A 25,600-nucleotide genomic window follows, 5' to 3' on the forward strand; every position below is an offset into this window, starting at 1 on the left:
AGGAAATGTATGATTTAATTTAAGCACATAACAACAACAAACTTAGTTGCGAGATCCTCTACGAGACTGGTTAAAATACCAAAAATACTCCCGGAACTGACGTCAATCTTATGTGCGGTTTCTATATTCCTACATACATTGAACATATCTGACTCTCCATTTTCCTGCCCAAGTCCTCCCAACAGCACCATTTTAACCACATAGGTGGTTGAACCGATGCGGGACGGGGTTCTGTAGTTTTCTTCATTTACTTTGAGGTTCTTTAATTCAATTTTTACTTTATGCATCTACTGAGTACGAAACCAACCTGTTATATTTTATTTAAACCGAGTATAACAAGGATACCTACTGGAAGAGAGACCACTGAAGCTAGGTGCTAAAGTTAACCGCACCAGATTTTTTTCTCATAAGACGCAACAGTAAGTACAAACAAATACTCTGCTATCACTAGATATATCAGAGCCCTCAATAACAAGTATATTTGTTCGTAAGGGTTAAAAAAGCACGTCTAACTGTAGTTCTAGTGATACGAAAATATCTTATTAATTGTGAATCAACATGATGGGAAACCGCAACTCGCCGGTTTTCTGTGAATGAATATGTTACATTTATTTCAGTTACAAGCAGCATATTTTCCCCTGCATATTCAAGGAATTAGATTTCTCATCACAAACCACAGATGGAAAGTTGGTTATTTGATATATATATATATGTGTGTGTGTGTATGTAGAATATTTAAAAAAAATTTAAAAACTTAATATCTCTGTCTGAAGCTGCTGAATAGATTTAATTTGAAAAAGTAATATACATATATATATATATAAGTTGAATTTTTATAACCGTTTGAAAAGATGTACCATTTTGGGACACCTTTAATCTCCAGGGATTAAAGGTGCAGTATTATGTATTTTCCATCTTGCCATTTTATAGCACGATCAAAAAAGTGCTGTACATATCAAACATGATTTAAAGAAGTTTGACTTTGCAATTGTATGACTTGAAATTGGGCCTCTGTCTCTTTAATGAGCTCCTGCTCTGCCTTCATGACCTCATCATAATATCATTCCTCCATTAACTTTTTAACATCCTTTTTAGGAGTGTTGCGTTGAAAAGTTGTTAGTTTGATAAGCTCAGAAGATGCGCAAGTGCGCAGTTCACTGCTGGTGCTACTCTGAAAGAGCTGAGTGTGGGAGTTGCAAAGGAGGGGTGCTCTTTGGGATTGGAGCTTGGGTTGGAGACTAAAGCTCCAGGAAGAAGCTATTTGGAACACTTGATGATTCCTTTTGTGGCACCACAATCAAAAAATGCTCTGAGTTCAATTTCCTGTCCTGTATTTTATTGCATAAATTCAAGGACTGTCTTTAGTTTCTCATGAGAAAATCTGATTAGGATATTACATATAAAGCCATTAATCCATGTTATTTGGCAGATGTTCCTGTAGGGCTGGAGATATGATTGAAAAACTTATCACAATATATCAGTCAATAAATTGACTGTTAATTGACTGTTTAATATCAGTCAATAAACTAATTATTGATTAGTTTTTTGTTTTAAATTACTAATTTATTTTAAATTACTACTGGTGGCTAGTGGTACCACTAGCCACCAGTTAATGGTGGCTAGTTACCTTTCTTGTTTCATCCACAGTTTTCACTCCATGCCATATTCTATTTTTAAGCAGTTATAAGTCAAGGTGGCGAAACCTGAAACTGCTGCTGCACATGTTGACAGGTAGTTACTCAACCAGTTGAGTAACTACCTGTCAACAGGTTGAGTAACTAGGTAACAAAAGAGAGAGTGAGTGAGTTAGTTGATGCCACCACATTGAGCCCGCCTCGAGTGCGGGCCTCCGAGCAGCGAAGTATTTCCGAATATGGTGGGCGCAACATGGATTTGCTGGTGGGCATGTTATTAAACAAGTTTTTATTAGTTTACCAAAGAACTTGACTCCACCAGCCTTGTTTAGGTTGGCTGTAAGGATGCATTTGCTTAGCATTATTGTCTTGTATGTGAATACCAAATTTTAAGACTGGTAAAAAGCTGACAGGTGTGCAGATTTTTACCACACCTGTGTTAAAAAGGTGAGAAAATTGCAAAAATGTCCTACATGGTGCAAGGAAATTGCATCAGGTACTCTAATAGCTCACCAAATTTGCTGCCATCCAGTGCCCATCTTTTTCCCACTGACAGAAAGTGTGGAAAATGTAGAAAGTGGAACGCTCGGCTAGCCCTGTCACCCAAAAATTAGTTTCTGGTCGATAATTTGTCCCAGAAGTTATTGCAATACACAATAACATAGTTGTTTTGAGAAACTTTTGAAGTAATATAATGGTAATGGAATAGTAATGCAAGAACACATCTCAAAGATGAATGAACTTTAAATTCTAGTGAACATTTTAACACTGGAACTGGAAATTTTAAATATGCAAAATAGATAAACAGAATTTTCTGTTAACAAAATTGTTCCTTCAAAAAAAAAAGGGCTAGTTGAGACCAATGCACCATATCTTTATTATCCATTGTTTGGTGAAAAGAGAGAGAAAAACAAATGCAAATGGAAATTATTGACCTCATTTTAATATGGCATGCAATTAATTGATTTATTGTGACAGGCCAGCGGTTAACTATGAAACCCCATTTCAAAAAGGCAAACACTTACTGGGCCGATGGTGATAGTAGTTCATCCCATAATCGGTGGGCTGCAAGTTTGATCCCTGCTCCTTCTGCCACTGTCTTGTCCTTGTGCAAGACAAACTGCTTCTGGTCGTCAGAAGGCCACCAGCATGTACCAGTGCCATGGCAGCCTTGACTCTGTCAGACTGCCCCATGGCAGCTGTGGCTACTATCCAGTTGCTTGCCACCATCAGCATGTGAATGGGTGAATGACTGAATGTAATGTGAGTTACAAGTCCAAACCATTTACCAATTTACTGTTATTTACAGTAAATTACATTCATCTATGGCTGGTTTTCAGCCATATCAACCATAAAAGTCATCAATTGATGGGGCTATTATCTTGACTGTGCACAGTCCCAGGTACTTTTCTAAAGTAGTCTTTCTCAAACTGTCATCCATGGACCATCAGTGGTCCGCGGGCGGCCCAATGGTCTGCGAGGTCCTTCATGTAAACAACCATTAATTTGCCATGACGAAAGCTCAAACTGTGATGATACAGTTAGCTTAGCGAAGGATTGTGTTTAAAAATAATAATGGACAAATGGCTTAAGACCAGGTCACAAAAAAGAAAACCTGAAGATACTGGCAGAAAGTTTTTCAGGGTGAGTTTCAGAACTTTTGTTTATGAACACTATGTCAATACATTGTATGCCACAGGCATGCAGGCCTAGGTCTGCGGCTGTGCTGAATGTGATATTATGGTGACAAGGCTTTGAACAGAGCTGCGGCCCACACTGACAAGCTGCATCTTAACACCTAAAATAAAATTATTTATGTTGGACTAACAAGTGGTTAAAAAAAATGTTTGTCTTTGCCAAAGCAACCCAAGTCTATTTTTTTCTTTTATTATGTTTCTAAATTATAAATAGCCCTAAAATGTACACAACACTTGTAGTAAATAACTTTTTTGATTTCCATGTATTCTCTATCATCGTAAAGCTTAGAAAAACAATGCAATGCAATAAAAACATATTTGTTTTCTCTTTGGCACTTCATTTATTTTTATTAGTTTTTTATTATCCCCAAATAATGTATAGTGCATTTGCGGATGTAAAAAAAAACCCAAACAATTCCACTGCCACTAGTCTACTAACGAGGCAGCAGACTTGATGTAGTTATTGCAGTTTTAGTGTAGACAAGTATAATTCCTTAGGTTTAAGTGATGTCTTTTTTTCTCTTTTCCAGGATTCTACAATCAAACTTCTCAAAATGAGTGCTGCTGCATCCCAAAAAGTGGTCCTGAAAAGCACCACCAAAGTGTCTCTCAATGAGCGGTGAGGCACCATGCAAAGACCAACTTTGGCTTGTTAAGATTGTAATCTCTTCAAGAGGCTGCTGTGTGGGACTGAACCCAACATGGATACTATTCTGACCCTTCCCAGTGTGTGCACTGCTCATTCAACATTTTCCGTATCAGTATTTTCTAACACATTGGGTGGATTTAATGTCAAAGCCATACTAGATAAAAGAGGACTGCCTGGGCTAACTTACTTGTGTAAGCAGTGCATACATGTAGATAAGGAAAAAGGGTAGCGGTCATGCATGGTAAGCCGTTAAGCAAGTGCTGAAACACACCACTGTCCTAAAAAGCCATGGCAGTCTCTCATATTTATGAGCACACAGAACTGTATACATGATGTATACATTTTTAAAGATGAGCAGGAGGGCTCAAACAGGACTGAGAAATGCTGTAGCTCCATATGCTACTGATTCATGTTTTTCTCAATGAAGCATATGTTTATTTAAACAAACATTTCTATAATTATTTCTCTCTCCTTAAGATTCATAACTCAGTCCAAGCCTGGACGTGACAAAACTTTTATTTCTTTCCCCCTTGACCTTCCCTGCCCAACACCACACATTCAGTGGGCTCTTTGCAAGTCACGGTCCATGCTGTAAGTGGCTGAGTTGCAACTAATGTCCTGGGCCTCTGCTGCAGCATGGTGAAATCCCTGCCAACCAGCGGGAGGCCTGTAAGTGGCAAAGTGTAGCTCTTTCTCTAAAACCTTTTGTCTCCTCTTTAGATCTGTTTTTCTCTCTTTTTTTCTAATTCACCTCTCTTGTGTGAAATTGTAATGCTAAGCCTAAACATGAATAATTTATGAATAATTTAGTATTCATACTATTTAGTATATCATGGGAAAGAAAAAAGGTGCCATCTAATGAATCAGAAATGAGCCCTGACAATCTTTATAGCCGCATCTATAATGTGAGTAATAACTTTGATGTGGAACCATGCGTCCTCCTCCTGCTCCCATCCCATCCCTGTCTTTTACTTCCTTCCTCTTCTTCCCTCCCACATCTGAAGCTTCACTAACATGCTGAAGAACAAGCAGCCTACTGCAGTAAGCATTCGAGCCACCATGCAACAGCAGCATTTGGCTAGTGCCCGCAATCGCCGGTTGGCCCAGCAGATGGAGAACCGCCCCTCAGTCCAAGCAGCTCTAAATCACAAGCAGGTAAGGTAATGAAACATCTGATCTTTTGATTTCCTTTTCTGGATAGGGAGTCCTGGTGTTTGTTCAGAAAAAAGGCCGAACCACTTGTTTGGGTTTTGGCTCTCTTGGAACAGGCTACTGAATAGGTAACATATACCTTACGGTAACCCAAGTAAGGTTACCGTGACTAAATCAAGTTCCAATAATGCTCTGCTGAAGCTCTATTCCCTTCTATTACGTAATAATGAAACTAAAAATTGCTCTGTAGCCCAAATAAGTTGTTGCCAATAGTTAATTTTCTCCAGGAGCACTGTAAAAATATTGAATCTTGTTTTTACAGCTCAAGCGAGTTAAGGAGAAGGATCAACTGCCTCTTGCATCAGGGGAACCTCCTAGTGAATAAAATAAAATTAAGACAAAGCCTCAGTGGTTACAGTTTGAAGCAAAACAAGTACAGTGGTGTGGAAAAAGTGCTTACCCCTTCCTGATTTTTATTTTTTTTTGCATCTTTGTCACACTTAAGAGTTTCAGAACATCAAACCAATTCAAATGTTAGTCAAAGACAGACGTACACACAAAATGCAGCTTTATTCATTATTAAGGAAGAAAAAAATCGAAACCTACAATGCCGCATGTGAAAAAGAGATTTCCCCCTAAAAATATTATCTGGTTGAGCAGCAGTTACCAGCAACAACTGCATAAGATGTAAGATTTTTTTTATATGTGTTTATGTTTCTAGAACATAACAAAACTGGAGTAGTACCCTCAGTGATAAATAGATGAGTAAATAAACAAATAAAGTCTCACTCAGTTCTTAGTATGCAGCAAATGGGTGTGAGTATGATTTCAGGCGGCCATCCTCCCTGGGAGAGAGTTTACAGCAGCAATACGACTGACCTTCCTTTGCAGTTTGCCAGCATATGTTAAGTCCAGGGTTGTTAGCCGACTCCCCACAATCCACTGGGTAGTTTACACCACCCAGGCCAAGTCCTTTTGGTCCTGTATGTGCCATACTGCACAGTCATACTGAGGCAGAGGATGCTCTCAGCCATGGCTCTATATAAGTTCTTGAGCAACTGAGCAGGAGTCCAGCCCTTTCCAGTTTCCTGAAGAAGAAGAGTCTTTACTGGGCCTTTCTCATCAGAGAAGGTGTTCAGCAACCAACTCAAGTCCGAGATGATTTTTTATGCCCAGGAATTTGATGTTTGACCATGCACTCCACCTCCTCCCCTTGAATCGTAATAGGTGGGTGCACTGTCTTCCTGGACATGCTGGTGTTGAGCACCAGGTTGTTCAGTGCACACCACTGGGAACAGGTCCTGAATCTCTTCTCTGTCCAGGGTCTCATCATTGTTTATTATCAGACCCACTACGGTGGCATCATCTGCTAACTTTAGAACCTTGTTAGAAGAGTGGATGGTCACACAGTTATGAGTGAACAGAGTAAAAAGAACCACACAAAGCACATAGCCCTGTGGTATGTCTGTATTGAGGACCAGGATGGATGTGTTTACATACTTTAAAGCTAAAGCATTTAAAAGAGGGATGTCCCAATCACGTAGTTTCAGACTCGATTGGAGTCAGGCGTTAAATCATGATTAGGGTTTAGATGTACAGTACAGACCAAAAGTTTGGACACAACTTTTGGTGTGTCTCATTGAATTCAATTAGAAAGTGTGTCCAAACTTTTGGTCTGTACTGTATATGTATATGTATATTCTAAGCACAAACGGTAATAATAACAGCGATCTGTTATGTGGTGGTACAGAATCAGACTGTCTCAAAACAACATGTGCGACAGTGATATCCATAAAGCAGTAGAACACGGGGTCAGCTTGAATTGAGAGCATTGTTGCTAACTTGACAATATTGTCGTTGTATTTAGTGACTTTTATGATCCCTCCAGTGACATTCTTTCAAAAGAATAAAGACTGGCAACAAATCCATCAATTTTCTCTGGTTTACTGGAGACTTTGATGACAAAACGGGAATGCACCTGTCAGGTCTAAATACCTATTAGAGACAATTTAAACAAATACAGGAAAGACAAGAGAGTTAGATTCTGTTATACTCGCGAGGAGAGCAGACAGAGATGTGCTTTTAGTCACAAATCTCCAACCACTCTGCCACACATCTGTCTGTTCCTCTCTTTTATTGATCTTTAGGAAACCCTGCCACACGGGGCGCTGCAACTCTAAAAGGGTGGAGTCAAAGCATTCATCACATGGTTGCAGCGCTAAATAACATTCACTTCTAGACACATGTTATCTATATTCTAAATCTTTCTTTCTCCAGGCACGGTGTTGAATAAGGCACGTTTGCATAGCTTCAAAGCAACGGCTTTGTATCACAAAAAAGCACAGAGCAGAGTTTATTGTCAGGCATGTAAAACTCTGCTGGGAGCATTTAACACCTCTGTCTTGTAGGAAGTCCTGCAAGGCAACAGCTGCTGAGAGTAGCTGTCACCTCTATTTCCCAGGGAAGTCTCAGGATAGAATCAAAGTTATTTAACACACAGAAACATTATCTAAAATGTAACTACAAGGCTACATGATACAACAAATATTTGATAATTACTAATACAATTTACCTAACAGCACCAGTAGTACTGCAAGCAGTGGTAGCTGCCATGAGCCCATCCCACCTCTAAAGTAGGTTGCAAATCATTTAATTGCATGATAAACTAAGACAAACTCAATAATTTCCATTTGCACGATTTATCGTTTTTCTACAAAAATACTGGATGATAAATCTTCAGTCTGGTGTTTTGGTTTCAACTAGCACTTTTTGTGAAGGACAATTTCGTTTCAGACACTATATAACTTAAGTTTATTTAATTTTTTTCAGTTTTGTTTATTTTGGATCAGAATGTCTTCCAAGTTCCAATGTTAAATGTTCGTGAGAATTTAAAATTCATTGATCTTTAAGAATGTGTTCTTGCATTATTACGCCATTACCATTATATTACACGAAAGTGGTCCGAAAACAAGAATATTATTATTTATCACAATAACGTCTGGGACAATTTATCTTCCAGTGACATTTGTTATCTTGACAGGCCTAGAAGCGGTCAGTCTAACAGCAAGCTCAGCTTAGAGAGGAGACCCACTCCATTCTGTTCCCAGATTGCAATGGAATCATGCAAACATATTAAACAAATTAAATATGTGAAAAAAGGCGCATTTGGCAGACCTGAATCTCCACTGAATTACACAAAAGCATATTGATTGCTGAAAATATTTGCAGTTGTTTAATTTTCATATCATGTGAAATAAATTGTTATATAGATCCACGATCTACTCCAAACCGCTATAAAAACAGAAGCAAGTGTTAATAGGACTAAATGTACATAAAAGGGGACCCAACACCTGTTCAAGTGAGTGGAAGATGGCCAGACTTTTACTTCAAATGAAACTGTTGACAATAAAAAGCATGGGTTAACTGTTGAGCTTACTCTAATTTGACTGCTGAACAAATACATTTTAAATGTTCTATTTCTTTATGTATTTTCTATTAATTTTGTAAAACACAAGCTTTGAAATTGTTTAAAGATTTTATTAGTGCCCTTCCTGAAGCTTTGACGTCATTGGAATGTTATGCTCCTTTTAAGTTGTAACTCTGTAACCATTGGGTTTTGAGCCAGTATTTTACAGAGGGCAACCCCCATGCTTGCTGACTGCCCTTTGACTATCTTTCTGTTTTGCCAACAAGTAGAGGAAGCACATTGCCCTTTAAGTATGATTCTGTTCCATAATTAGTCTAAATGACCTGAGTTAATATTAAGAAACAGCTTAATCCACAAAATGTATTTGTGGATTTTAAAGTGGATATTTTTCTTATGCCTTTCCATTATGTACACGTTAATGATTGGTTGTTCCAGGTTGAATTTTCCTGTGTTGATTGTCACAAATGCATCTCCTCAATTCATGTCAGAGCCTAAAGCAACGCCTGGGTAAGGGTAGCATCCAAGCCAGACTAGGCCGGCCCGTCGGAGTTCTAATGCGTGGAGGACCTGCTGGGAGCAGAGGTGGCTTGCGGGGACTGACCAGAGGAGGATTTAGAGGAGTCAGAGGAGGAATCATGCGAGGGGCTTTGTCCCTGAGGGGTTTGTATCTACAACTTTGCAGCCAATTAAGCTAAATTATGATTTTGCAAGATATGACCTAAGATACAGTGGCTTTTATTAATTCAGGAAAGCGAATTCCTACAGGTGGCCCCATGCGAGGCCGGGGTATAGCTAGCCGCATGCCGATCCGTAGAGGAGGTCGCTACCGTGGAGTACCTGCTGGACGAGGAGGAATGATGTCCAGAGGAGTAGGTCGAGGTGGAGTAGCAAGAGGCAAGGGCTGACTTCCTTTTTTTTTTTTTTAACCAAGAGTAGTTGCCATCTCACCATAGAGAACATAATGTCACTTAAAAAAAAATTAATGTTGCTTTGTGTGTTGTCGTACAGGTCGTGGTGGACTTCGTGGACGTGGTGGATTCGCTGGTAGAGGAGGACGTGGTCGTGGGCGGGGTAGAGGAAGTGGTCGGCCAGCTGTAACCCGTGAACAGCTCGACAACCAACTTGATGCCTATATGTCAAAGACCAAAGGTCACCTGGACGCAGAGCTGGATGCTTACATGGCCCAGGCAGACCCAGACAGCATGGAGTAAAGGACTGAACATGAACTATGTAGTTGAAGTCAGGGCGATAGTTTAGCAGTAGATAGATCTGCTGACAAAAGAAGCAGTGTCGTCTGACCAATATTAAACACTGCAATAGCTACCTGTTGGAAGAACCCTTTCATTGTGGAATAGTCCTGATGTCTACAGAGCTTGATTCATCATTGGTAGCATTTTTTCTTTTGAGTCAAAACTGTGTTTAAAACTTGTAAAACTGGTCCATGATCCTGGAGATGTCCCTCCCTGTGGAATCAATTTATTATTTTTGAAATGATTTTACTGGTTTTTTGCTTAGACTTTCGAGGAGATTCATTGACTTGTCTTAACAACTGTATTCGGAAAACATTGTTTAAATTATGCATCCGAATGTAAGAAAAGAGTTTTAAGACTTTTTTTTTTCATTTTATATTTGGAAATTTTGCGGAACATTTATAATTGTTTTCCCTGAAGCAAAACATTTGTTTTAAAATAAAAAAAGTCTCTTTAGGTATGGTTAAGAAGTTCATTTCTAAAATATTTTCTTACACTGTCACCATTAACTTTCTTTTGGATTGTATTCATTATTAAGTTAGGGAGCTTTATTTTCTTACCATTGATTGGTGATGAATAAAATATGAATTCCAAGGGCTAAAGATGTATTGACCATGGCCAGTCGCTCCTTTATTTGATTTAGCTTGCAAATTAGGAAATATGAATGAGTAAAGTTTTTTTATTTTTTTGACCTTTGGAGAGGTGGGCTCAAAGTTAAAAAGGGGCATATTGAATAACACAATACAACAACTCATTTTAATCAAGAATCTAATATTTAATCAGATCATACTATAGCATTGTCATGTGGGCACAAAGCAAAGCAAATTTAATCTGTTTTCCCTGATATGTATAATGTTACTGTTTCTGCTGCTGACTGTGCTGGAGGATTGTGTTGATCTGAGAGACACCACAGTAGAGGAGGTCGCTGGTTATGAAGTATGTTATGAAATAAGCAAATTTGCTGCTATTTTACTAAACAAATCCTAATATCTGTTTAACCTCTACAGGTGCAGACTGTGTTAAAGATCAAAAAAAGCTCAGAGGGGTTTACAAAATGTTTTTGCCTTTTATCAAGGCAAAGATATGTCTTTGCTGCTGGTAAAGCCCTGACAAAAAATTTGATTGGGCACCCCCTGCGCAGCTGCTGTTACAATGTTTTGAGTTTATTTGACCCATAAAATGCGTCATAATTTTAAAGGCTTGCAACTTGCTTTCTTTGATTCAATACTGATACCAGCACAATATTTATTGCTCATGAATTCTACATCCAACAGTCCACATACAGTATGCAAGTAGGTTGCTTAATTTTTTGTATAATTTACTTGTTTTTTTGAGAAGTTACATACTGCAGCTTTAATTTCACTTAGGAGAGGCAGGTCAGGAGGGATGTGGGTTAGAGCTGCTGCTGACTGACTCATCTGTTGTTAAGTGTGGTAAAAGGGACAAGTTAAATATATGAAAATCTTGGTCATTTTTTTCCTTAATTCATTAACTAACTATACTAAATGGCTGATAATCTCACACAATCTACTTACCTCTTGGAGAAAAACTGGATTACAAATTGACACTCTTACCTTTTTCTCTCTCCTCTGTTTTTTTTTTTTTTTAAACCTAATTTTATAATTTTTCTTAGCAGCATAATAACCGCCACAGTTGTCTTCTGATTGCTGCTGAACACCTTCACCTTCAAGTGCGCCAAGCAGGAACGAATCATTTCATGCAGATCCACAGGGGTTCAGGGCAAATATGAATGTGTGTTTTTTATTCTGGGAGTGATAACATTAAACTTTTACTGCTAAAAACAATCTTAGAAAACACAATATGATTAATTTTGTAATTGAAAGGGCCCCAATTTTTTTGTTATTTCTATGAACAAAAAATAAATAAATAATTGTGGAGGCCCCCCTGTCGGTCAGGGGCCCTTAGAATTGTCCTAACTGTTCTCCCCTATAGCGCCCCTAGTTGAGTGGCACAAGCAGGCCTCTTCCTGACACACAGATAAAAAAAAAAGTTACAAAAAATAAAATTAAAAAAGGGCACTTGGTGCAGTCCTCTCTGCCCCCGGCTCCTCTAAAAGACAAAAATTGCACAAACAAAGCCAAATAATTATATCCAAAACATACAGTTATATCCTAAATGAGGCAGCTAAAAGCTAGCACAAAGCGATAACAGAAGCAGAAGGGTCAATGTTACTAATCAAATCAATGATAGTGGCATTGACCGTAGCATTTTACATTTTATCCTAGTAGCACAAATATTGTGTATCTATACACAATATTTGTATCTAAAAAAAGCTTCTGTGGTGTATTTAGTCAGTCTTCTTTAAAGTGCTGATGTTGTGCTGCTTCAGGGACGTTCTTGGTTGACGTAGTCAAGACCTCAAGACCAAGACCAGCGCCCCGCGCTACATGACACAAAAAAATATGAAATATGATCAAAATTGCTTCTCAAATTGAGCTGAAAGATCCACATTCCCATAAAAACACAAAAATATTAAATACTTAGAGTTGAAATAAGTTGAACCAATGTCATCAATTCAAACTCTTCTTCATTCCGCTTTGCTTCCATCTCTGTGCTACAAACCACGGTGGTCTCATTGCATCTCTAAAAACATAACGCCCTGGGCGCTTGCCCCTATTGCCCATGTCAGAAACCACAACTATCTGCACCATTAAACATAGCAATTAAGACAATGCCCTAATGGTAAACAACACTCAACTATGAACACTGTCCAAGGCGCAACAAGCAAGAAGTGACCAAGCCAAAGGTTCTTCTCACCCTCTCCCGCTGTAACATCTGCCACCATGACAGGTGACAAAAACAATCAAAGAGCAATGAGCATGCTCTGCGTGCTCTTACATTCTTGTTTTATTTATTCGCCAATTAAATAAATCTATATATATATTAATTAAATAAAATAATAACTACCACAATGTAAGAGCCGTTCAGAAGAATCGGATCCTTCAGGTATGTATATTGCAGACTTTTGGTCACAGCGTTGTCCCATACATGCGACACGTCAGTCCAGAGCTGTGCAGAGACCTTTGGAGGGGCAGGGGCTCAAATTTAAAAAAGGGGCACATTGAACAAAAACTCCATACAACAACATAGCAACAACCCATATTAATCAAGAATCTAATTGGATCCTACTATATCATTTCCATCATGTGGGGAAATGCAAAGCAAATATAGTCTACAGTATATTTTCCCCAACAGGTATAAAGTTTCTGTTTCTGCTGCTGACAGTCCTGGAGGGCTGAGTTGATCTGAGACTGTAGCTGTTAAACAGACCAGAGGAGAGAAGGTCTCTGGTTATAAAGTTGTGAAATAAGCTAATTTGCTGCCATTTTACTAATTAAGCCCTAATAATATTTATTTAACCTCTAGAACAACCTGGCTGCAGACTGATTTATAGATCCAAAAAGCTCAAAGCTCAAACTATATAATAGTTTGATGTTAGCATCTCTGAGATCTAGAATAAGACTGGAATATCAAGGCAAAGAAAACTCAGTAGCTGCTGGTAGGGGCCATTCAGGGGCTTCCAGAAACTAAGGGGAAACTAAGGGGCCTCCAGACATTCAGAAATGGTTTAATTGTAACACAGACCATAGATCTAAACCTGTAGCATCATTTATAGAGAATGACAATGTTATTACATTTTATTTAATGCATTCAGCTGAGAAAAATAAATAGTACATTTAGGATTTAATTAGGAAGTTTACTTTGTAAAACTTTAAACAATCATCTTGATAATTTGATTGTTGTGTTACCATGGCTACAATATGGTGTAATCTTTGTGTTTGTTCACAAATACATCACAGCAAATAACCAATAATCAGTGATTGATTTTAAACTCTGCCAATAAACCTGGTCGCAGAAACAGAAACTTTATACCTGTTGGGGAAAATATAGACTATATTTGCTTTGCATTTTCCCGCATGATGGCAATGATATAGTAGGATCCAATTAGATTCTTGATTAATATGGGTTGTTGCTATGTTGCTGTACGGAGTTTTTGTTCAATGTGCCCCTTTTTGAAATTTGAGCCCCTGTCCCTCCATAGGTCTCTGCACGGCCCTGGGCGACAGTTTTAACATGCATAACACATCCATCCATCCATCCATCCATTTTCTAACACCCTTGTTCCTAGTGGGGTCGGGAGATGCATAACACATATTTTTGTAAAAAGTATATTGTAGTGTTAAATGGTTTTAGTTCTACAGCCATTACTTTTCTAAAAGTAATCAAATCTGGAACAGCATGCCTCTGTCTATTCCAGTATTTAAAAGCTAATACACAGCTACACCAGGATAGAAATAGTTTATTCCAAGGTAATAAGTCTTTATTACTTTGGAATTACCTTGGAAACTGATAATAGAAACGATTTTATTTTCTTTATTTGAAGTGACACTGTATCCTATTGGTTATATTAATGATACAACCAGTCAGCAGTTGTCTGGACCAATCACAATACAGCTATGTTGTAAGTTATTGCAATGTTATTATAACTACAGATTGCTTTTGTTAAACAAGAAAAGGTCCAGTTCTAAAGGGTAAACTCAAAAAGAGACAAGAAGTTCAATGATCTCTAATTTAAAATAGAACATTCCCAAATACTAGGTTGTCATACTCCTTTTAATAGAGGAGTATGACAACCACATGCCCATAGACTGTTTGTCTATGGGCATGTTTAATAATAATAATTGTATTTATTAAAATAAATAATATATTTATTTTAATAAATACATTATTAAAATATATTATATTTTAATAATATATTTGTGTAAATAAAACCTTTGTCTAATTAATTTTAAAATTGTAAAAGTACGTCTACTTCCTAACCAAAGTTGTAATAATCACTGTCTAAATCACTGTCAAATGAGGATATTTCCAGCACAACCAGGTGATACCAGTTGAGTGTACGTGTAAAAGACATGAAACTACAATGACTCATTTGTCTCAAGGTTTTCAACTTCCAAAATGTTTACTACAAATGTACTTTCAGTCTGCCTTCAACATCCCTGTTCTCCTGACATCTGCTGAGCACGCTCTCTGTTCTCAGAAACATGCACTGTCCACGCGTCGGTTCCGTGTGTTGATTGGCTACACCCGAGACAAACAAAGATTTTCAACCAATAGGAACAGTGTGCACGCGCTGAGCTATTTCTTCCATCCTGGCTGCACATGCTCAGCTGGGGTGCGTCATATAAAACCTCTGCGCTGTCTTTGTTTACAGTAAAGGGAAGTGAACAGCGTAGCACAGTGTTCTATTACGTTCAAGTGCTTTTATTCAAAAAAGTACAAGCTAACAGCATCGACTATTACTAGGATCACATCGCAGTTATGGTGGCAATGACGAAGAAGGTGAAAACCTTCCAAATCACCCTATCGGATTCAAACAAGTCCTTTTACTGCGGCGGGGACAAGGTGTGTGGCCGAATTGAAGTAGAGGTGAGCGAGGTGACTCGGGTGTCTGCAATGAAGATACTGGCTCTGGGCTGCGCCAAAGTGGAGTACGCTAAAGGCAAGCAACGGTGCCGCCAGGAGGCCGAGTACTTACGCTATGAAGAGGTCCTGCAGTTGAGCGAGCAGCCCACAGGTTCGGACTTTCTCACTTTTGTATGTTAACTTATTTTACATATTCCAAGGGAACAGTAAAACATTAAACTTTAAATGTAGCTGATTTTCTTCTTTTTTAACTAATGAAGAAAGCCATGATTACAAAGTTAACTTTATGCATGCCCCACTCTGCCAAAGAAAACATTATTTAATTTAACACTGTGGCGTGTACAATGTATATATTTAACACCCGAATGTATACTTTCATTGTGAAGTGGAGAAGGTGAGGTGAGAAGACACCAACGGTTGTACTTAATTCTATTTTTGGTTTGGATTGGAAGACATTGAGAATAAAACAAGACTCAAATTATATTTTCATCTTTTTCTGCTGACTTCCACAACACCACCTTGTATTGAAACAAATATTTTCTCAGCAAAGAGTTATTAAAATCTCTTTAAAACTTCTCTTTACAGATTCCGATGGATCAGTTGTCTTAAGGCCTGGTAATAAATATGAGTACAAGTTTGGATTTGATCTTCCTCAGCAAGGGTAAGAGTCTCAAAATTCACATTTATTTACATGGAATACATCTCTTTCCACTGAATTCTTGCACATAGCCTACCTTTTGAAATGCTCATTTCTCTACTCACAGGCAGCTGGTGTCTTCATACAAGGGGAAGTTTGGTTATGTCCACTATTATGTAAAGGCCTTGATGGAGAGGCCACAGCAACCTATTCTGGAGTGCAAGAAATGCTTCGAGGTGGAGGAACCTCTGGACGTCAACACACCAGATCTGCTGGTAAGATGACCTGAAGTAAGATATTTTTTGCAACCATCAAAGTCAAATCAGTCAAAACACACACACATAATCCACAAATTATATATCTTTTCAGTCAGTTTCAATTGAAGAATATATTTTCTTCTTTTAAATAGTATGAAATATCCCTGTTAAGACTAAATTTAGTAATGGTAGAAAAGCTGTATGAACTAAATGTTACAATTTCAGTGTGTTTGTGGTAAATAGGTACCCAGATTTTCTGACCTGATACAGTAGAAGCAAGATGGATGGCCTGCAGTGTATTGTATCATGAAATAAACTATGCATGTAGAAAATGGTGGATACATAAACCTTAAAATGCATCTTTCATTTTAAACACATGTTGAAACCTTTATATTGTAACTGTCTGAAATTCACATTTTCAGTGCAAAAATGGCCTATATTTCAAAATAAAAGATACAACACTGCCTCTACCTAGCCTGCTTGCTGTCCCACCTAAAAATGGCGCCCCTAGCGATGACCATTAATGACGTAGATTGAGGAGAATGTTCCTGTTCAGCTAAAAACATCGAATAAGACCTGGAGGAGGTGACCAATCCTTAGCATTAAATCTGTCACAAGTTTAAGATTGAAGGCTAACAGTGAGCCAGAAGCTACAACGGTTGACTACATAGTAAGACATCATTTAAATGATAGAAGAGCAGATATTGGAATGAAAAGCAACATGCTAACTGCAGTGTTAACTGCTAAGAGAATTTTGGAAATGTATCTTTACATTTACAGATCTTTAGATATTTCTATGGGAATATATTTACCAACATAAGATAGATAAATAATAAGCATGAATAGGCTCAAAAATATTCATATCAATGGAAGACAATAACTCTTACTTTTTCCACCGACCCTGTTCCAGCTCAAAGTTTTGTTGTTTTCTCTGCTCTCCATCAGCATCGTTCTTCAGCCCGCTGCCTCTGCTATGTTATGGTGTTACTGCAGTGGATTTCAGTCTGATTTGGTCATTTCTTCTGGATCCCATCTAGTGTTCATTCGGGTCACTATCTTTGTAAGCCTGCTCGCAGAAGTGCAAACTGCAGATTGCCATGTTAGTTGACATACTGTTGGTGGCAAAATCTTGCCTTCCCACATGGATAAATCTCACCTAAGTTTAAAATACGGGTTTTTTTCTGTTGTTTTGTCCCCTCACCATGTCCAGATCAATCGCAGCCTGAACAGCCACACATAAACAAGTTTTAACCAACCTGAACAAACAAAACCTCCTTGAGCTCAGGAGTCAGACTGCAGCCGGTGGGCTCTGTCCACCTCCAGTTACGTCATGCAAACTGCATGTCTTTTCAAACCTTTTTTGTTGATTCAACACTTCAAAACATTCGCTGGCTTAAAAGAGACAAAATGCAGCAACCAGATTTACAGTTTGGCCTCAGAAAATATTTTTGCCATTTAAAGTCCCTTTAAATGGCAGATTAAGCTTATCTGTACAAAATCCTTGAGGATTAATTGGAGAGAAAGTTACCAGTAGAGATGATTTGTATTTTCTTGTATGCCATTAGTCTCCCACAGGTGGCACAAAGGAGAAGAAGGTCACCTGCATGTTCATCCCTGATGGTCAAGTGTCGCTGAATGCAAAAATTGACCGACGTGGATTCTGTGAGGGCGAAGACATTTGTATCAATGCGAAGTTTGAGAACACTTGCTCACGCATTGTGGTGCCCAAGGCCGCCATCATCGCCAAACATACTTACCAGGCCAATGGCCGCACCAAGGTCTTCCGTCAGAAGCTTTCTTCAGTGCGTGGAAACCACATTATCTCAGGCATGTGTGATGCCTGGCAGGGAAAGACTATCAGGGTGCCAAAGATCAAACCGTCCATGCTTGGCTGCAACATCATTCGTGTGGAGTATGCCCTAATGGTAAGTCTGCTGTGCCAGTTTGAGTGCTACTCACTTGCTTTTGTGGGAGAACATTCCTAATCTATGCCTTCCTCATTCATTTGGCAGATTTATGTCCACATCCCAGGTAGTGAGAAGCTAATTCTAGAGCTACCTCTGGTTATTGGAACTGCTGGTCTTGGTAGCCGTAGCAACAGTGTTAGCAGCCAAGAGGGTTCAGTCAGCAATGCGTCTCAGAGTTGGGTGTCCCTCAGGATGCCCTCTGAGCCTCCAAGTTACTGTGACATCACTAAGGACTGCCGCCTGGACCAGCCTCTTACCCCGCTGCTGGATGATGTCGACTGTGACGACAGTCCCATCTTCATGAATGCACCCAGCTTCCAGTACCCATCACCTCCAACCTACACTGAGGTAGGCATCTCAAGACAAGTTGGTTTGCTTAGTGACATCATCAGACATCGATGCCTGATTTTCACTGCAGGATTTTTGGTATTGCACATTATATAATAGATTCCTCAAATGTAGTTTTTATATTGTGGAAAATTCACGCACACAATTACAGCAATGTGTATTAATGTGGATGTTTGCAATGGCTCAATGAGTGAACCCTTCTCTTTTTAAAGTATGAGGTTACTCTGCTGTTCCAGTATATCTCTTGTTAGCAAGCCAAGTGTTTGCTAACAGTTTCTAACTGTAACATAATCAAATCATGGACTATTTGTTAAAAAGTAACAAAGGTTATAAGAACGCTAGAGGCGTTGCTGATACCAGTGGCGTTGGTAATGATCCAAATTGTAATTTCCTCCAAGGAGGCCCAACTTAGGCTGACTCAGGCTTACTGGCTAAGGCTAATGGATATCATATATCCGTAGCTAAAGCAACAATGCTAAAATGTTGCAGCAGGGTTGAATCTCCATTTGCAAAAACTAGCAAAAAAAAAAGTTACCTTGATGTGTGACTTGATGAACATCACAAATACGTGAAGGTTAAAGACACACAGGTGCAGTGTGAAAATGAAATGTATGGAGGAGTGATCCTGCCAAAATTAGCAATAACAATAGAAATAAGTCACTGGCTTGACTACGTAGTTCATCTTAATCTTTCTCCCAAAAATTAAGGAGAACTTTCCCAAGTTATTTGATTATACATCTTGACATAAAGTAGAATTTCTTTATCATTTTCAACAGTATTGACAGTATAAATTGACATTATCACTATTTTCTAATTATATTTATGTTATTGTTCTATTAATTAATTTCAGTTTATATTTTTTCATATTTTGTAATTATTTAATAAAATGTTTGCATTTATTCTCATGTTTTCCCGAGGCTTTAAGTTGGAAAAGTTCTTATTTTTACTTGTGGAGTGTAATTTTTGCCACCTTAATTACTTTATCAATTCATTTACTTCTAATTTTATTGCAGTTTTCTCAGGAAATGTCCATATCAATAAAGGCACTACTAAAAGTTGGTTACTTTTCATTATTCTGAAAAGAGATGAAAAAAGGGAGAAGGAAAAGGTGGATGCAAGAAACAAAGAAGAATTCACAATAAAGATGCAGTCCAAAAACTGGGAAAAGAGACAACAAATTCTAGCAATGTGACAGTTTAGATGCCCATGCACGTTCAGCAAAGATCTGAGCATTTTAACTATTTAAGAATTTTTTTCAACCAAGTTGTAACTATAGAGGGAGATGTAGCGGAGAAGAGTGAGAACAACAAACAGTAGATCACGGAAATAAAAGACAAGAAGCCACAGGATATGATAAGCAAGGAAGGAACAGTAATTAATGTGTTAAACAAAAGTAAGAATATGAAACATCCACATTTAATCTCACAAGTTGTACCATTTCTTCTTGAATAGTTTTCCATGCTTACAAATATGTTTTTCCTTAATTCCATTTGTTTTGAAGCAGAAGAGGTGGAGAGACAACCAAAAGGGTAAATAACAACTAGGAAGGAAGACAGAGACAAATTAGAGCTGTGTATTAGACAGTATAAAAGTATAAATTCCAACAATACTTCCCCAATTCACTTTTTAAAAATGGATATTCTCTTTTTCAAAAGAGAATACCATTTTAAATCAAATTATTCCTTAATTTAAATGTGTATTCACCCCTTTTTTAAAAAGTGAATTTCAGGCTCTGCTCGTGATGAAGTTAGACACAGCGTTAAGAACTAAACTGTGCTTATTTCTTATTTTCTTATTTTTCCAGACAGAGGAGGAGTACATTGGGAATTCAGTCATGCTTCCTGTCTGCTGAAGCTCATCAGTGGGGATCCTGGAGATGTATTCACTGACTATTCTTCAAAGGCACTTACAATGGAGTTGAGTTGCCCACACCAGATGTAAAGCCAGGGATATAAAGATAAAGACAAAGATTCTTACTTATCACTGTGCTTCATCACCTACAGTACAGACCAAAAGTTTGGACACACCTTCTCATTGAATTCAATTAGAAAGTGTGTCCAAACTTTTGGTCTGTACTGTATGTTGATCCAAAGTCTTCCTTCTGGTGCTTGTTTTGCTTATGACCTGAGGTCATAGATTCTGTGGCACATTACATTTCTGAGTAAGCTGTTCCTTCTTAAGACTGTGGGTATCAAGCATCAGATGTGTCAGACCCCAGCCTGCTATAACTTGTTTTCTTTCAATCATGAATCTCTGTCATTCCAATCAAGTCTTGGATTTGTAAGAGAATTTAGAGGAAGGTTCATTATTTTGTGTCGCAGTACTGTAAAGAATTTGTTGGGAACAAATTTTTCACAGGTAAAAGAACCATAAACAGCTTTCTTTTTTCCATGTTGTTTTGAGCATCCACTTAAGCCACATTTTATACCACAACTCTTAACCTAATTTTGTTTGATGCTTGTTGGTTTTTGATGTAAAAGTAAAATATTTCCTGGGGAAAAATCCACCTTGTTAAAAAATGTCTATATTTGACTTTCATTTAACATTGCAAAATTCATTCAAGTGGCAACATTGTTTTCTTGTAAAAAGCACCTTATGTGAATACAAGCTTTGTATGTAATTTGCAGTTGTCTAAGAAGGCATTTCACAGTAACATCTACTTTGTTCTCATTCTTTAATTTCTGAACTATCAGGGCCCAAAATGAGTTCGTTGTGCAAGACTGTATATTTGCAATGCTTTGTCTCGACATGAGTTATTTTTGTATGGAACCCTATGGGTCAGTTTTTTGAATAAAGAAATGTCTAAAATGAGGCAGAATTTCTGCTCTTCAACATATCTGAAAGTTTTTGTTTCAGTTTCACCTTTGAAGAGTTATTCACTCTACAGTGTCTACACTAAATTCAGTTCAATTTCAAACATTATTTTCCCCAAAGGGAAGTGAAATGTTGTGACTCATATTATCTGAGTATCTTCAGAGTTGTGGATGGCGATGTTGCAGTCAGGAAGCCACCAATTGCAGTTAATCTTGCAGTGATTCTAAAGAAGCCTCTGGTTGAAGAAAAAATATAATGTGATATGAAACTCACACACTACTCATGCAACCACTATAATTTAATATTTATCATGACTTGTCTGTGCATTTAAAGCTGAGAGGGAAAAATCATTTTAAGTTTGGTGGCATCAGTGCAGACTGGCAAACTGGCTTCTGTCAGACTGCCTCAGGGCAGATGTGGCCACTGCACATGTGGCAGATGGTTGGTGGCAAGCTAGTAAGCTTGCTTCATCAGCATATGTGTGAGCATGAATGGGTTAATTTAAATATTATGTATTTTAAGTGTGTTCTTTAGATGGAATAAAAATCATTAGTGCGTCCTAACTGAAAGAAAAGAATGTTTCTGCTTATTAGTAACAAGAATGAATGGATGGAAATTTACCCTTAGGCTTAACTTTTGCTTGTGTGTTAAATCTAACCTACACTTTAAAGCAAAACTGTAAAAGTTTGCCATAATGAGTGGCCTGATATGCAGTTATCTGGAAGCTGCATGCCTGCAAGTCATAATGTAATGGATTTTTTTTTTTCCGTTTTGTTTTTGCTAGTATGACTTCTTCCGTGAAACACCTCTAAATGACTTCTTCATTCATTCATTATTTTATTTGTATAAATTTCTAATTAGAATGTATCCAGACATTACGTATTTATTTTGAGCTTTTAGGGATTTATTGGGGCCTGCCATGCAAAGCAATGGCAGGAACCTATTACTTTTTTAACCTATTCTTATTCCAGGATGGAATGACTATGTATATAGAGATTTTTAAAAACTAGACTTTGCTGCACAAGTTTGAATTTTTTTGTGGATCAATAAATAGATTTTTTACTTATACAGTTTATACTTACAGTACATAAACTGTAGAAGTAAATTTAATTTAAACATTTATTAGCCAGATATTTACTAGCCAGATATCATCAACAAACTACTGTCAAAATACCACATGGATATCTGACCACTCTTCCTAGCAGCATTTTTTGTAGGTGTTTGTACCATCCCAAAAACTTCCTCTGTCTCTTTGGGTCAAATGAGTGAAACTTGGAAATAACTAGTACACCTAACAGTAACAAATAGAAACTTTGGTTTCAGGTTGACAACTAAAAAAACAACAGTTGGATCATTGTTGTACATTGCTTGAGGCAGCAGTATATTTGACAGCAGCATGGAAACATACCCCCCCCCCCCCCCCACACACACGGTATGGAAGTTGCTTGCTCTTCTGTTGACAAAGCCTCTCCTCCCACCTATGTCCTTTCTGAGTTCTACTGAAAGTGTCTTCCTCAAATGCTGTGCTTACTATTTAAAAGGGTGTGGTGGAGAGGAATTTGTTGCAGTTATTTAAAAAAAAACTTTTACTAAATTGGACGAGAGACCTTGATCTACTCTATAGTGTTTATGATTTTCACAGGGTTAGTTAATGAGGAATGAATCTTGCACACTCGCAGACAGACAGCGAAAATTTGGATTGTTGACTGGCTACATCTCGAGTTACTTAACTGCAAAATTTGACTTGTCATAGCAATAAAGAAATATGTGGAATACCTTTAACTAACAAATGGCACTCACCTGTAAACTGAACTTAAGGACTGCATAAGACTTATGGCACACATTTTAAAATGGCTGCATGGTTTCATAAATGAACTATATATGTAAATATATATTGTAAATATATATATAGTTTTATTATTAGAGGGTTTAAAATTATTTTATATACGGTAAACGAAAACAATCCGTGTATCTACAATTGGATATACACTGGAAATGAATGTTCAATGAATGAAAGTCAACAAGGCAAAGAAGTTCCCAGGATGTGTGTCATGTTTGGATCTAGTTTTTTAACCCACATGCAGAACACGACAGGAGTAAAGGAATCAGTAGTATAATGTTTATTGAATACAATTGAGCAAAATAAGATGGATCTGGGTCTTTCCAGGAGGGGGGCAGGGTCACGGAGTCGCTGGCGCACTGAAGGACAACAGATAAAATGTTGAGTTCAAGGTTGTAAGAAATGAGAGCTACACGGGTATACTGGAACGGTCTTGTGTTGTCGAATAATGACTGCGGGGAGAGGGTAGGCTGTGGGCTCGGGGTTCGTCTCCTATCTTGCAGGTCCTGGGAGGTGATCTGGATTCCAGAGTACGGCTCGATGGGGGTGGTTCCGGGTTGCCACGTGGAGGCTGCGGTGGAGGACGGACAGGTAGATTCAGGCGTGGAGGGAGGCAGAGGAGCGGTCCTACTGCTAACTGGCAGGTCCGTGTTCGGCTTGAGATCCAACTGAGGAGATGGAAGTGGGACTCGGGCAACCAGTGGGTATTCACCACGGCGTCACGAAGGTGGGTTATCCAAAGGGCCAGAACGAGATCTTTACGAGATCACACGGCGTCGCTAGGAACACCATCACTGGCAAACACTCAGACGAAGAAGTGCAGTCAGTCAGCTCCTCTTAAACCTCAGGATGATTAGATGATGACCAACAGGTGTGCTGGAACGCAGGTAACGCCCTGCGCGGGAGGCAGCCTCTAGCGCTTTCCGGTGGACAACCAACGGAACCACAGACGAACAAAAAGGAAAAGAAAACCCCAAAAAGGACAAAAAACCCCGATACCTAACAATGTGTAAGAAATAGGTGTTGTTTTCAATTATTTAATTTCCACTTTTGTTCTTGGTTAGTGAGATTGGTTGGATGTTAATTAAATGTTTTGTTTTTTGAGGTTTTTGTACCTAAAATTGTGCTGCAGTTAATACTAGGAAACCGACTAGTATTCTAGTATTGACTGTGCATTTAAATGATTACACTCTTTGGAACTTAGCTGACTTTTGTTCAAATTGAATTTCAGAAACATTGTAGCAAAAATACTTTATTTTGCAGTTATGTATTATAGCTATACATAATAATAATATGTATTGTCTAATAATATATTAGACAATACATCTCTAACATATATGTTATACATGTCTACATACATGTCTAACATATATGTTAGAAACATATATGTTAGACATGTATTGTCTTGCTGTGGGGCTGTCATTAATACAGAATGTCAGCATAAACAAAGAAAGAACTTCATGTTCCATGCGTCCAATGAGACACTTCAGTTACATGGTGTACTCTGGTAAGGCAGCTGTCCTTAGGCATGTTCAGCACCAGACCTCAAGTCACTCAGTTGATCTGCTGAAGACACATCGACAGAGGAAGGATCTTTGTGCACTGAAGATGCACAAAGATGCACAGAGAAGATTTTTTTCTCTGTTTGCAGATGCAAACAGAGAAGAAAAATCAGATTTTATTGGTATGTTTACCTCTTATATCAAAAACTAATATGTTGCAATGCAATGACTCAACAAATGTCATTGCATTTGCTGTGTACAAATTCAGTCACACTAACTGAAATACACTATGACATTTAGCTATTTAACAGAGCCTGCATAACATACCGTATATTAGAAGAAGAAAATATCTACAAAGAAAACTTAACCGATGACTGTCTTCTGTTTGATGAGTCCTCTTACTTACACTTAGAATATGTAGAAGTACACTGTGAAAAAAATCAATTTCAATTGTATTCAAATTCAATTCAATTAAAAAATACTTTATTGATTCCAAGGGGAAATGATGTTGTAACTCATATTAATTCAAATTCTTCAGAGTTGTTATAGATAGTGATGGCTGTTGGCAAAGAAAGATTTCTTGTAACAGTCTGTATTACAGTGAATTTGAAGAAGCCTCTAATCTGTTTTCCCAAGACAGGCTTATGAACAGAGTGGTCAGGGTTGTCCATTATTTTCTTGATTTTACAAAGAACCCTACTTTGCATTGTCATCTCAGAGGTTTCACAGTCATCTCCAGAACAGAACCAGAACAGAATCAGCCTTCTTTATCAGGCTGTTGAGCCTTTTTAGGTCCCTGGTTCTCATGCTGCTGCCTCAACTGATGATGGCAGAAGAGAATACACTCTCTACAACAAACTTATAGAATATCTGCAGTATCTTGCTGCAAACCTTGAGCAAGATGCTGAAGGATTTTAACTTAAATAACTTAAGATCACCAACCACATTGAAAAAAATTTCCAAAATCCAGTGATTTTT

General features: G+C 38.0%; 2 protein-coding genes across 5 annotated transcripts; both read left to right on the forward strand.

The window, feature by feature from the left end:
• The first annotated feature begins 147 nt into the window (after window positions 1-147).
• On the forward strand, window positions 148-10,413 carry chtopa (chromatin target of PRMT1a). Of its 3 annotated transcripts, none has more exons than XM_032581777.1 (6): window positions 148-419; window positions 3,862-3,950; window positions 4,985-5,135; window positions 9,048-9,219; window positions 9,289-9,453; window positions 9,568-10,413. In XM_032581777.1, exons 2-6 carry the CDS (start codon window positions 3,886-3,888, stop codon window positions 9,768-9,770), a joined length of 756 nt encoding a protein of 251 aa, XP_032437668.1. In that variant the 5' UTR covers window positions 148-419; window positions 3,862-3,885; the 3' UTR covers window positions 9,771-10,413. The 3 variants fall into 3 exon arrangements, with proteins under 3 accessions (XP_032437668.1, XP_032437669.1, XP_032437670.1); XM_032581778.1 differs by having other exon boundaries at window positions 9,307-9,453; window positions 9,568-9,770; XM_032581779.1 differs by having other exon boundaries at window positions 149-419; window positions 9,325-9,453.
• Window positions 10,414-15,026: 4,613 nt separating this feature from the next.
• Window positions 15,027-24,092, forward strand: txnipa (thioredoxin interacting protein a). Of its 2 annotated transcripts, XR_004341645.1 has the most exons (7): window positions 15,027-15,408; window positions 15,843-15,918; window positions 16,022-16,169; window positions 17,717-18,076; window positions 18,164-18,466; window positions 20,271-20,521; window positions 24,082-24,092. XR_004341645.1 is itself a non-coding variant. In XM_032581767.1 (6 exons), the coding sequence occupies exons 1-6, from the start codon at window positions 15,153-15,155 to the stop codon at window positions 20,316-20,318; spliced, it is 1,191 nt and encodes a 396-aa protein (XP_032437658.1). In that variant the 5' UTR covers window positions 15,027-15,152; the 3' UTR covers window positions 20,319-21,302. The 2 variants fall into 2 exon arrangements, 1 of the variants encoding a protein (XP_032437658.1); XM_032581767.1 differs by lacking the exon at window positions 24,082-24,092 and having other exon boundaries at window positions 20,271-21,302.
• The last annotated feature ends 1,508 nt before the right edge of the window (window positions 24,093-25,600 follow it).

This window comes from Xiphophorus hellerii, chromosome 13 (genome assembly GCF_003331165.1).
Source record: "Xiphophorus hellerii strain 12219 chromosome 13, Xiphophorus_hellerii-4.1, whole genome shotgun sequence".
Taxonomy (NCBI): domain Eukaryota; kingdom Metazoa; phylum Chordata; class Actinopteri; order Cyprinodontiformes; family Poeciliidae; genus Xiphophorus; species Xiphophorus hellerii.

Excerpts from the sequence above, each read along its gene's own strand:
- chtopa (XM_032581777.1), top strand. The coding sequence starts at position 3,886 with ATGAGTGCTGCTGCATCCCAAAAAGTGGTCCTGAAAAGCACCACCAAA. Across the intron at positions 3,951-4,984 it reads AAAGTGTCTCTCAATGAGCG|CTTCACTAACATGCTGAAGA; the intron begins GTGAGGCACCAT and ends CCACATCTGAAG. Across the intron at positions 9,220-9,288 it reads AGGGGCTTTGTCCCTGAGGG|TGGCTTTTATTAATTCAGGA; the intron begins GTTTGTATCTAC and ends CCTAAGATACAG.
- txnipa (XM_032581767.1), top strand. The coding sequence starts at position 15,153 with ATGGTGGCAATGACGAAGAAGGTGAAAACCTTCCAAATCACCCTATCG. Across the intron at positions 15,409-15,842 it reads GTTGAGCGAGCAGCCCACAG|ATTCCGATGGATCAGTTGTC; the intron begins GTTCGGACTTTC and ends TTCTCTTTACAG. Across the intron at positions 16,170-17,716 it reads TCAACACACCAGATCTGCTG|TCTCCCACAGGTGGCACAAA; the intron begins GTAAGATGACCT and ends GTATGCCATTAG.